Raw genomic sequence first — 12,441 nt, 5'->3', positions numbered from 1 at the left:
TATATTCATGTTCGTAGCAGCGCCAAAGCCAACATGTTATCCAAAATTAGATGAAATGAACACAGAATTCAAATGGAAATGATGTACTCTTTAAGTGTGACATAAGTGTGTTTTCTCAATTTCAGTAACTTGAAACTGATCTTTTTCAATTTTAATTTATTTCTTGGGATATTCTTAATTTCTTTCTGCCCTATTTTAACCAGTTAATTAAAGTTCATATGATGGGATGGTCCCAGTGAGGGTACACTACATAATGTTTCTGCTCATTATATTTAGTAATATTGCTTCATTCTATATCCATGCATGACAATGAAACATGTTCATGTTTTTGCTTCATGTCTAATTTGTCTAAAGTGCCTGTAAAGCAAGTTATTCACAAAGTCAGATTACTGATTTTTTTTAACTGATGTGGTGATTTGCTCTGTTCATTCTCTTTCCAGCCTCTTTGTCAAGATATACTGTAGGAAAGAATGAACATTACAATTAACAATAGCAATAGAATTAGAATAGAATTATTAACAATAGAATATCTCATTGCATCTTCCCTGTGCTGGGCCACAAAAAATCTTGATCAGTATTTCTTATCATGTTGATGTGTTTTGAATGTTTAGTTTGGATGATGTGAATTATTAAGTTCAAGGATCACAGGATTTAGTTGTAATGATGTCTACATGTGCTTTTCTTTGGGCAATCCCTCAATCAAACAAAGGTAGTGTGGAGAATTTAAACCCAAAATCTATTTTCAAGTTACGATTTTGAACAGTCACATTTCATAAGAGCTGATATTAGCAGCTTTCTCCTTCACAGGAACAAGTAGGTTACTGGTAGTGATAACTAGTTAATTAAAGTTCATATGATGGGATGCAACTAATTTGCATTAACTATTTTCATTCACTTGTAGCATTCAGTGTCAATGCATGAAGTACTGTGATGTTCGTATAGTCCAAAGAAAAGAAACTGATCTTTTATCATCATAATTTATTTCTTGGAATTTTCCCATTTTATTGTTGTCCCTTTTTAAGCAGTTAATTAAAGTTCGGATTATAGGATAGTCCCAATGAGGATATAATACATAATATATATAATTATATTGCTTTATTCTGTATTCATTCAAATGTAACAATAGAGGAGGAAAAAAACAACATTATGCTTCTTTATACAATGTGAACCACATCCCCTGTCCTGTACCTCTTACACCCCTGCTGATATTGCCGCAAAGCTACAACCAGTTTAGATGGAAATGGATGCTTTAATAAAACAAATCAAAGAACCAACTGAATCCCTGTATGTAATGTGTGTATATACATGTTATTCTGCATTGTAGTAGTTTACACCCCTTTATTACATGTGTGTAAATTTCTTTGTCTTTGGTTTTCTAGTTGAAGTTCATGTATATGGATCAGGTGAGTGACTGAAAATAGATTCTCCTAATATATAACATTCAGTTGTAATTCTAATGTTTACAATGTCTGCTTCTACCATCAGCTGTGCTTTACCATGTACTATACCTTCACCTAAGCCTTCCTTTACCTCAAGCTCACTTTTCAGTCTCATCTCTTCATGTTTGTAGAAGCACCAAAGCCAACATATTATCCAAATTCACATAAATGAAAACAAAATTCAAATGAAAATGATGTACTCTTTGCACAAAAGGTGGCATAAGTTTATTTTCTCAATTTCACCAACCTGGATACCCAAGTTCTGGGATATTGTAGAAGTTCGAACACCAAAAAAGAAAAAAAAAGAAGAAAAACATGTCTAACTCCACCAACTGCACACAAATAAATTAGAGGAGGAAAAAAATACTACGTGATTAAGAGATCAGAATTATATTGAATTATTGCCATAGTATACACTAACGTGGTATTCACATCTGCCTTTTAGGGTGTATATATATAGTTATTTTATATACGAAACATGTAATGTGTAATTTTGTATGAAAAGAAAATGTTTTCTAAGCAGAATGAAACTCAAACCTTTCCCACTACAATCAACCTCTTGCCAAATATTATTCACTATTTAAGCCCTACATTTACACAACTAAGTTGCAATAACTATTTTCATTCACTTGTAACATTCAGTGCCAATGCATGAAGCAGTGTGATGTTCATATAGTGCAAAGAAAAGAAACTGATCTTTTTTTTATCTTAATTTATTTCTTGGAATTTTCCCAATTTCTTTCTGTCCTTCTTTAACCAGTTAATTAAAGTTTGGATTATGGGATGATCCCAGTAAGGATACAGTACATAATGTTTCTGCTCATTATATTTAGGTATATTGTTTTATTCTGTATTCATTCAAATGGAAAAGTAGAGGTAAAAAAAAACATACAGTATGCTTGTTTATTTGGTGTGAATCACATCTCCTGTCCTGTACTTCTTACACCTCTGCTGATATTGTCACAAAGCTACAAACAGTTTAGATGGAAATGGATGCTTCAATAAAACAAAACAAAGAACCTGCAAAGTCCCTGTTTGTAATGTGTGTATATTTATGTTATTCTGCATAGTAGTAGTATACACTCCTTTATTACGTGTTTGTAAATCTCTTTGTCTTTTGTTATTCCAGGTGAATATGAACTAGGTGAGTGACTGCAAATAAATTTTCCTAATATATAACATTCAGTTGTAATTCTAATGTTTACAATATCTACTTCTACCATCAGCTGTTCTTTACCATGTACTATACCTTCACCTCAGCCTCCCTTTACCTCAAGCTCACTTTTCACTGTCTCAAAGCAAACATCTTATTCAAAATTAGATGAAACAAACACAGATGGAGGTTTCCATGATAGAGGGAGCCCAGATGGGGTAGAAGTCAGATCCCAAGACAAAGAAATCCTGAGCAGTCATCTTACAACTATCTTCCTCCCAATCATCTACATCATTGTGTTTGCTGTGGGGCTGCCCACCAACGCCATGGCAATATGGGTATTCCTCTTCAGGACCAAGAAAAAGCGCCCGTCATCCATCTACATGGCAAACCTGGCTCTGGCTGACTTGCTCTTTGTCATCTGGGTCCCCCTGAAGATATCATACCACTTCAACGGCAACAACTGGATCTATGGAGAAGGGCTGTGTAAAGTGCTGGTGGCGATTTTCTACAGCAACATGTACTGCTCCATCGCCTTTATCACCTGCATAAGTGTCCAGCGTTACTGGGCGGTGGTCCACCCACTGTCCGAGCAGCAGAGGGACAACCGCATACCCGTTGCCGTCTCCGTCACAGTCTGGGTGGTGGTCTGGCTTATCACCATCCCTCTCTACCTGCATGACCAACAGGTCAGAATAACAAACTACAATCCACAAATCCTTACCTGCCATGATGTCACCAGGCCCAGTCAGGTGAAAATATCAGCTGGCTACTTCCTGACAATGGGAACTCTGGGATTTGTTGTTCCCACTGTTGTGTGCATCATGTCCTACATCCTCATGCTCAAAGCTCTCAAGAACAGCATGAAAAATGTTGCCATCACCAAGAAGCGACGGAAGGCTGTGGTCTTGATGATCACGGTATTGGTTATGTTTTTAGTGTGCTTCACCCCCAGTAACATCATGCTGCTGGTACACTACATTCTGCTGTTGGACGGGGCCGACAACAACCTGTATGGATTTTACATCACCACCCTGTGCCTGGCTAGTCTCAACAGCTGCATCGACCCTTTTGTTTACTACTTTATCTCCAAGGACTTCAGGGATCATGTGAAGAACACGTTCCTCTGCAGGAGCGAGAGGACAGTGAAGAGAATGAAGGTGTCCTTCAGGGCTCCGAAAAACTTACAAGAGCAACACACCACGCCTAAGTCAGGAAAAACACAGAGCACTGAATGCTAGTGGATTAATTATTTTTAAGCTGTTTTTATTCTAGATCAATAACTCCTTTCAGATATTGTTTTTCGGTAATACTTAATTTTACAGGTCCCTTAATTTTTCATAGTAGTTTCCTGGAAAATTGCTGGTAATTTTATGGTATGAACCATTAAGTTTAAGGAAATTTTCCAGAAAGGGAAGAAGAAGTGTTGCTTTAGTTGGTAAGTACCAACTCATTATATTTGGGTTCTTGGTTGTAAATTTGCAAAACTTAGATTCTTAACAGTTCTTTAATTGACAGAAAAACTTAACTGAGTTTCTTTCATAAAAACTGCATGAGTCCATTTCCCATATGCTACAAAACAAGGTAACCCTTTCAAAGAATGAACAGTTACTGTACATAACAGCTACTTTTAGAAAATTATTGAGAAAAACTCCTGGAAATTAGTAGGAAATGAAAGGACCCGTAAATTAAAGTGTTATCGTTTTTTTTTATTCTACTGTGACTTCTTTCACCTCAGGTTTGGTTCAGTACATGTAAGGAAATTTAGGAGTGATCTTTAGCAATGACCTCCTGTTTTCGCGTTTTGAGCTGTCTAAGTTACTGCTCATGTTGTTTCTGTAAATACATTTAATTGTTTTTTATTTCTTTTATAATACACTTGTTTTATGCTTTGCTTGATGCAGTACTGTGCAGTTTTAGTTGATTCCAGCCGTTTATGAATGATTGCTTTTATTCAGTTTTAATGGGTCTAATCTTTTATTCCATGTTGTAATTAGATGAATTTTCTGTCAGCATTTGATGTGCCAGAATTGATACCCAAACCTAAAATGGGCAAAATTTAGCAGGTTTTATAATACAGGGCAAAAGTTTGTCTGTGTTTTTTAAAGTAATTATTTTTGCTTGTATAACCACATTTTAGTTTATCAATAAAAGTAATTGTCTAACTGGCTGTTTCCTGACTCTGTGAACAGGTCGACATGGGAAAGGTCAATCAGGTTCTACAGGCTATTTTATAAAACCACAGATTTTATAATAAAGGATACAATTTTGTAATTATTTTTGTTTGTATAACTACACTTTAGTTTGAAGTATTAAAAATCACATCAAACACTTTAAGCGGCAGGAGATTTGGAACTTTGATTCATGACTTCCGTATTGATAAAATCCTTGCTACATCTGCGGATGATGGTAGTGGTTTAGTCATAAAGGAAAAACAAATTGCTACTAGTGTTTGGGTTTTTTTTTTTTACAAACAAATTGTGGGCTGAATGACAGCAGTCATTCATCATCTGATTCATGCAGATCCAGCACCAGAACAATTCTGAAATCCAACCATGATGAAAGTTCAAAGACAAACACATCAACTACAAAAATGGACTCTTTCCAAACGAGCCTCAACAGCCAATACAAGAAACTACTGGTCTGATAGACTGTCACACTAACGGGCACAAATCAAAGTGACATAACTGACTTGACTGAAGCAATAGACATATTTTTATCATAAAGTTCAAGTAACAGAAAATAAAGAGCACAAAGTCTGTAGGGTCTAGCCTTTATGTTTTTCTGTCATGATTAAAATAAAGGGAGGATAGCTGAACCTACGATGCCAACAGAAAGTGTTAAAAATTTAATTAAATGTTTAGACTGAGAAGTCTTGATTTCATAGTACAAACTGAAATGACAGACATGCTCATTTGAGTGAATAATGAATAATGAAGGAAGTTTGAGAACATTTGATACTATGAAATACTATTATGTTTGCACTGTATATTTAAGAGCTTAAGAGTTTATAAGCTGCAAATGAATATGCAAATGACTACACGGACTTGCTATTTTGTCAATGTTTTGTATTTCCTGTAGCTATACAGACAAGTGACAAATCAAAAGAAAAACTGGTACAGGCCCTAATTCTTGACCCCTACAGTGAGGGGATCCAGTGGCTCTGTTATGCTTTAGGGGGCATTTTGCTGGCATGGTTTGGGTCCACTTGTCTCCTTAGAAGGAAGGGTCACTGTAAATCAATACAAAGTTATTTTGAGTGATCACCTTTATCCTATGATGAAACATTTCTATCCTGATGGGAATGTTTTCTTCCAGGATAACAATGCCCCAATTCACAGGGCACAAGGGGTCACTGAATGGTGTTCATCCCCCCAGAAGAGTTCCAGAGACTTTTAGAATCAATGCCAAGGCTGAGAAACACCATTCTTTGAAAAGATACTTCCTCATTTGTTGTTTTGATGATGGTGGTGGAGAGCACTGTCTAACATGTCAGTCCAAAATGTCCCATAGGTGTTCAATTGGGTTGAGATCTGGTGACTGTGAAGGCCATTGCATATGATTCACATCATTTTCATACTCATCAAACCATTCAGTGACTCCTCATGCCTTGTGAGGTGATCATTCAGAACTTTGTATTGATTTGCAGTGACCCTTCACTCAAAGGCAGTGGTTCTCAACCTTTTTTAGGCCAGGGCCCCCCTATCAATTATCCAGGTCCCTTACCTCCCCCCATCAATTAGATTGTACACTGTAAAAAAAAAAAAAAAAAAGTAAAAAAAAATGGTAAAAAGTCTGGCAGCAAAAGTTGCCAAACACTTACCGTCAAATAACGGTAAAAAACCTTTAGTTATTCTACAGATATTTATTTTAAAAATACGGATATTTACTTTGGACATTGTCTACATTTTTACAGTCCAATCATTATAAAATAAAAAGAAAATCTCATTATAAAACATTGCTAGAATGTTAAACAAATGTATAAATCTGCACAAAAAATGGAAAATATTGCAGAACTACCTTAAAATTACCTAATTTAAATGAAGACTCTTGTTTTCATACAGTAATCTTTGGTAAATTCATAGGATTATCCAATCCATCCATAAGAACTCCCCATCAAAGTACAGATTTCTGGATGTAAAACACAGAAAAATTATGTAAAATTACATTCAAATTACCCTCCTTTAACACTCATTAATGGTATCTTGAGAGCTTTAGGCTTTTATTTTATGTGATTATCCAATCTATTTACAGTAGATCCCTGGTAAATGTTGGTTTCATACTGTACAAAAAAATAAGATCATGTGATAATAGTTCACAAAACATAATTTTAATAATCATTACTTTACTAACATTATTTGATAGTATTTAAAAGCAACTATCAAATATATCTACATATATTTCTCCATTAATGTATAGGGTTTACTTTATATAAACATTATGTGACAGTAATTGCAAGCAACTCCCCAATATATCTACAGACATTTCACATTAATATATGGAGTTCTGAATGTACAAAAACCAGAAGGTCTATGTAAGAGTACCTTTATATCAACTTTGACACTGAATAAGTATATACATTTTTCTACTGACATTTTACAATATCATGCAATCCATTAAGTACAGATCCCCATTTGAGATGTATGAGATTTCAAGATTTTTAATAACCAGAATATATCATAAAATTACCTTTTACTGCCTGCTTTACAAAGTAATTCTGTAGACATTGCCCAAGCCTAGTGCACAGGTACATTTTATGTTTCAGATATGAAAGTTTACTATAGAATAAAGTTTATTTGGGTATTAAAAAATTACTACAAAATTAGTTTCACATTCATTGTATATGATGCAGCTCCAGACTTTATTCTGGATGGCATCACAAATTTGTGTCTTACGTCTCTGGTTTATGGCTTTGGGAGAAAGTACTTCATGTTCACAAATATCAGAAGTGGGTGTAAGTCACACATGTGCAAGTCACAAGCACGTCTCAAGTCTTAACCTTAAAAGCTCAAGCAAGTCTTAAATCACTGTGACTCTCACTGTGACTTAGACTCAAGTAAGCCAAGTCAAGTCAATGCTAAACGTCAAGCAATAAAAGTCAATTAAGTCACAAGTCAGTCACCATGAAAGAAGCACTTAAAACACAAGAGAAAAGGTTACAATGGCAAGCCATGTCATGAGAGAACTGCACATGTTAGTTAGTCTCTACAACTAGGGATAGCTATGGTTAGGATTCATAAATACAACTATTTATGGTTCAGTTCATACCTTGTTTTTTGTTGTTGTTGGTTTTTTTCTTGGGGGGGGGGGATTAAATCAACTACAATTTGTTGACAATTTATGTCAACATAAAACTAAACATCATGCAGGTTGATTAACTTTATGAATTAACTTCACATTAATTAACTATTTGAACAAAAATAAATAATCTGATGTAACATGTTTTCCAGGATCTAGGGCTCATAATTTTGTATTTTATGCAGTATAAATGTGTGTGGATATGTTGTATGACTTCTGCCATTCTGCCACCAGGTTGTGCCTTTGAGTAAGGTGAGAGTTTTGAAGCAGAAGTAGTAGAAGAAGAGGAACTTCCTCCAGTTGCAGTAGTTAGCACAAAGCTAGTGGGTTTTAACAACAGCAAAAATATGCTGATGGACTGTAGGCTACACATACTGCTTTGTTGTGGTTGTGAAGTGCACAGATAAAAAAAAACTGCAAGTTATACTACAGCCTGAGTCTCTGTCCGCAACACATGACTACTTTGGTATATTTACTCACCAAATGGAAAATCTACCCGCATTTGGCACTTGCACAACGAATCATAGTATTATATCTGATGATAACTTTTTTTCTGCTGTGGATTGTGTAGACTAATACATCCATTAATTTAGAACACTAAAATTGTTCAAACATCAAGCATCATCAAGGAAAAGTACCATCTTGTTTGCCTGATCTTGAAGGATTGCCACACAGTTGATTAAAGAGAAAGAGACCATTCTGCTGTGGTTGAGTTACATTGACTTTGAACTAGTGAGGGACTGCGAACAGAACAGTGAAGCTCTGTCATGAAAAGCTGTCAATTCATAAGCTGTCTTGTCTGAATCAGAAACGGTCTGGTAATATTAAGCTTGAAAGAAAATCAGCGCAGGTATGGGAAAATGCTTTCAATAAGCTTTGAGCTCAATCCTGTCTTGCATTGTTTTATAGGTCTTGCTAGACACTGTCTTCAAAGCCTGAGTTGCACACACTTCACTAGAAGCCACCCTTTTGTGTCTCAAAACGTTAGCTGTTCATGCTCAATATCTACAATAATGCAAATAGGCGATTCAGCTAAATAAAAACTGTCAAGTCTTTTTGAGTCATCTGCCTCAAGTCAAAGTCAAGTCGAGTCTTATAAGTGTTAGTCAACCAAGTCGCGAGTCCTCAAATTTGCGACTTGCATCAAGTCATGCGACTTGAGTCCCCAACCTCTGACAAATATTTATTGAACTTTCCTTGGCCATGGAAATAGGTGAATCTGCATGCTAAAAAAAGCCTCAAGTTCATAGGACAGATTGAAAGCCACCCACTTCCTTTCAGAATTCCAACAATGGCTATGATCCTCTGCAATGAGCCTCAGCAAGCCTTGTCCTGAGAATACAAAAGCAGAAAATATGTAACATGCTCTTAGAAGTACCTGCACACCAACAGGTGTCAACGTTGTTGCCTGTATTTTTTTCAAAATGCACACAATGGCAACTTTGCCTCCGACCCTCACAGCAGCGGCAGAGGGGAGCCATGAGGCTGCCGCTCTTAAGGAGTGCAGTTTGCCGCTTGAACAGAAATTGAGCATGATCAAACTTTGCCTCTTTTAGTGCAGAGACATTAAGGGTTTAAGACTGTCTGAAATTAAGGTTGGGGCCAGAACAAGCTGTTCTTTAAATGTGATCAACAAAATCTTAAAACCATTTGTAAAACTGACTGGTATCCTGTGTTGGGATGCTTAATTTGGAGTGATGTAGTAGTCTCTACATTTGGAACCAGTTAAAACTCTGGTGCAGTATTTTGCACAAGCTTTAGGCAAGAGAGTGATTTTCAGTTTTTGACTTGCAATATGATGATTGAATTATGCAGAATATACAGTTGAAAATATTTATATATTTTGGATAGTTGCTCGTAATTACTGTCAAATACTATTTATATACAGTAAATCTCATACATTAATTGGAAAAGTCCGTAGACAATTGCTTACTGTTGAATTACTTTCAAATAATGTTTATATGAAGTAATGATTATCACAATCACATACAATTAAAGCCTAAAGCTCTCAAGATACCTTTAATGGGTATTCAAGGAGGATAATTTGAATATAATTGTACATAATTTTTTTGTGTTTTACATCTGGGTGCTTTGACTGGGCGGCCTTTTTTTGTGTAAGGCTCGAAGGGGCCACGGCCGGGGACCCTGCACAGGGGCCTTGACGGGTGCCCCGAGAGCCTGTAAATCAACAGTGTCATGCTGAAATCAGTTTGTAGGTGCCTTTATAAATAGAGCATAAAACTGTTATTTTCTACTTTTACAGCAAAATACTGTTACAAGCAGTGTAAATTAACAGTAACTTGTGTATTACTGTTAATTTGAACTTTTCACAAGTGGCATACTTACAGATTTTTAACATAAACAGCAAAATGTACGACATACTACTCGACACACTATTGTGTAACTGACTACTAACAGTGAGGACTACAGTGAGTTTCAATTAACAGCAACAACTTAATACTCAACAACTAGTCAAATCACTTGCATGCAAGTGCACAGTCTATTGGCAGAAACAAACACATTACTGTTCTTGGTTTCATTACATACTGTTTGTGTGGTACCTGTGTTAGTGAGGAGCTTGGTGGCCTCCAGTACCTTCTCTGTGTAGACTCCAGGTTCATAATTATCCATTTCAGAAGTGACTGGGTGGAAAACTCTGGCAGCACAGCCATGAATAGCCCCAGCAGTGCGATCCAAACCGTCAACATCTTTCTCCTGCAGAGCGATGACACTCATTCACGTCCTCTAGCATGTAGTTCTCTGGGACATAAAACAATGATGCAGTTAGTTGTATGTTTTTAGTCAACCACCTTGTTGCAAACATGCCACGTGCCTGCCTGGATAGAAAGGTTAGAAGGTAGTGCAGGAATATATTCATTTTTTTAACCTGAGACATGCTTTAACCAAAGATGGAACATGTCACTGTTGAGTAGATTTGGTTTGTCAAAGACACTAGTAGAGCAATAAAAAAGCGCAGCAGAAATGTCAGTTCGGACCACTGCATTAACTGACTGCTAACAGTGAGGTCTACGGTGAGTTTAAATTTTTAATATTTTTTCCACAAACCTTGTTACTTGACATAATTACTCAGACAGTATTTACAACAGTGAATAAACAGCCATTTGAATTGTGACCTCAAATGTTAAGACAAATTATACAACTTCAAAGTGTTTCTTTCAAACCATGTCTCACTTTATTAACATTATAAATGAATGATGCTAAACATTTGTACACAATTATAAAGTAATTGAACAAAGCATGGAGTGTATTCAGGTAGTTAAACATTCAAAAGTCATTTAAAAATGTAAATATTCAAACAAGTAGTGTAGTCTGTCTGAACATTGTACACAAGATAAAATATATCAACATGCTCCTCTAACTGTTGCATGTCAAAAAATGCTGGGATGACTGAACTGGAAAAATGATATGGTTAAAGAACAATGGGACAGCTTTAGTGGGTGTATGTCTGTAGCCTAAGAATCTGATGGTTTGGTACAATACATCTGTAATTGTTGCCATGTACTAATGCTCACCACATTATTGTAACCAAATAACTGCATCTAATATCAGTGCTTGTTTGTTTTTTAAAATTGGTATTTCCCATTAAAAAAACCCATGTCCCTCTAATGCAAGTTGTAACCAGACTGTCCAAGTGTGTGTTTATAAAAGTTTGTAATGAGCGAATGACTGACTGAGAAAGTGACTGAGTCACTATGAGTAACCAAGACTAACTAAGTGAGTAACTGAAAAGTGTGGCTAAGAGACTGATTTTGTGGGTGGGTGAGAGGGTTCACTGTCCCATTCAAAAGTCCATTAGTTTCTTTAGGAGACTGAACACATAAGGGTTGACTGATGTCATCTTTCTCCATCTCCAGTGAAAGGACGGGGTGCCTCTCAGTGTTTATCCCTATGAACCACCTGAAAAACAAAAACAGTGTGTATCATAAACTGCAGTAGTAGTATAAATAGCACACTTCAGTGTTGCATCCATCCAGGAATGCAACACTGAAGGACTGGGATATTGCTGCAAATTGCTGATATGTTTCATATAGGCCACTAGAGTAATAAATCTACAAGTACACACTACTACACAGACAGCGATGGGATATTATCGACATAAAATTAAGTTATTTGGGCATGTTATCATATAAAACAAAGTAAAATGAAACTCACTGTGTAATTTAGAGCATCAGAATCACAAGTCCAGCTCCGCTCTCAGAAATGTTGACTTGCTGCTGAAACAAGACATTGTAGCAACAGTACAGATGTAGTAGTTAGCAAGACTGATTTCAAAACTTAACTCCTGCATCTTCAGTCCTATGCCTTTTACATTTTAACAGAATTAAATTCACTTCAGGAAAACAATCTGAGCAGCAACTCCAAATCGTCAAGATTGGTCAGTAAATCAGAAAGAATCTCAAAGAAATGATCACAGGCTTAAGGAAAAAAAATATATACCGGTAAAATAGCCTTTTGTTTGCTGTTGTGATTGGATGACACGGTACCAAATTGTTATCATGACAAAAGCAAGGGCATATAGCACATTTCAAA

The 12,441-nt window shown here is 36.0% G+C and overlaps 2 protein-coding genes across 2 annotated transcripts; one reads left to right on the top strand and one right to left on the bottom strand.

Moving 5' to 3' along the window:
- Nucleotides 1–1,394: 1,394 nt before the first annotated feature.
- On the top strand, nt 1,395–4,757 carry LOC121886147 (proteinase-activated receptor 2-like). Its single transcript, XM_042396076.1, has 2 exons — nt 1,395–1,403; nt 2,700–4,757. The coding sequence occupies exons 1-2, from the start codon at nt 1,395–1,397 to the stop codon at nt 3,831–3,833; spliced, it is 1,143 nt and encodes a 380-aa protein (XP_042252010.1). The 3' UTR covers nt 3,834–4,757.
- Nucleotides 4,758–8,796: 4,039 nt separating this feature from the next.
- Nucleotides 8,797–10,851, bottom strand: LOC121885936 (catenin alpha-1-like). The gene is made up of 2 exons (XM_042395769.1): nt 10,452–10,851; nt 8,797–9,222 (listed from the first exon to the last, which is right to left on the bottom strand). Exons 1-2 carry the CDS (start codon nt 10,624–10,626, stop codon nt 9,074–9,076), a joined length of 324 nt encoding a protein of 107 aa, XP_042251703.1. The 5' UTR covers nt 10,627–10,851; the 3' UTR covers nt 8,797–9,073.
- Nucleotides 10,852–12,441: the final 1,590 nt, after the last annotated feature.

The sequence above is a fragment of the Thunnus maccoyii genome, chromosome 19, assembly GCF_910596095.1.
Source record: "Thunnus maccoyii chromosome 19, fThuMac1.1, whole genome shotgun sequence".
In the NCBI taxonomy this organism is placed as follows: domain Eukaryota; kingdom Metazoa; phylum Chordata; class Actinopteri; order Scombriformes; family Scombridae; genus Thunnus; species Thunnus maccoyii.
This window is presented reverse-complemented; position numbering and strand designations above follow the sequence as displayed.

What these genes read in the sequence shown, in the direction of transcription:
- LOC121885936 (XM_042395769.1), bottom strand. Translation starts at nt 10,626, where the DNA reads ATGAGTGTCATCGCTCTGCAGGAGAAAGATGTTGACGGTTTGGATCGC. An exon ending in CAAGCTCCTCACTAACACAG is followed by an intron (nt 9,223 to 10,451) that starts GTACCACACAAA and finishes TTGTATTCTCAG; the next exon opens with GACAAGGCTTGCTGAGGCTC.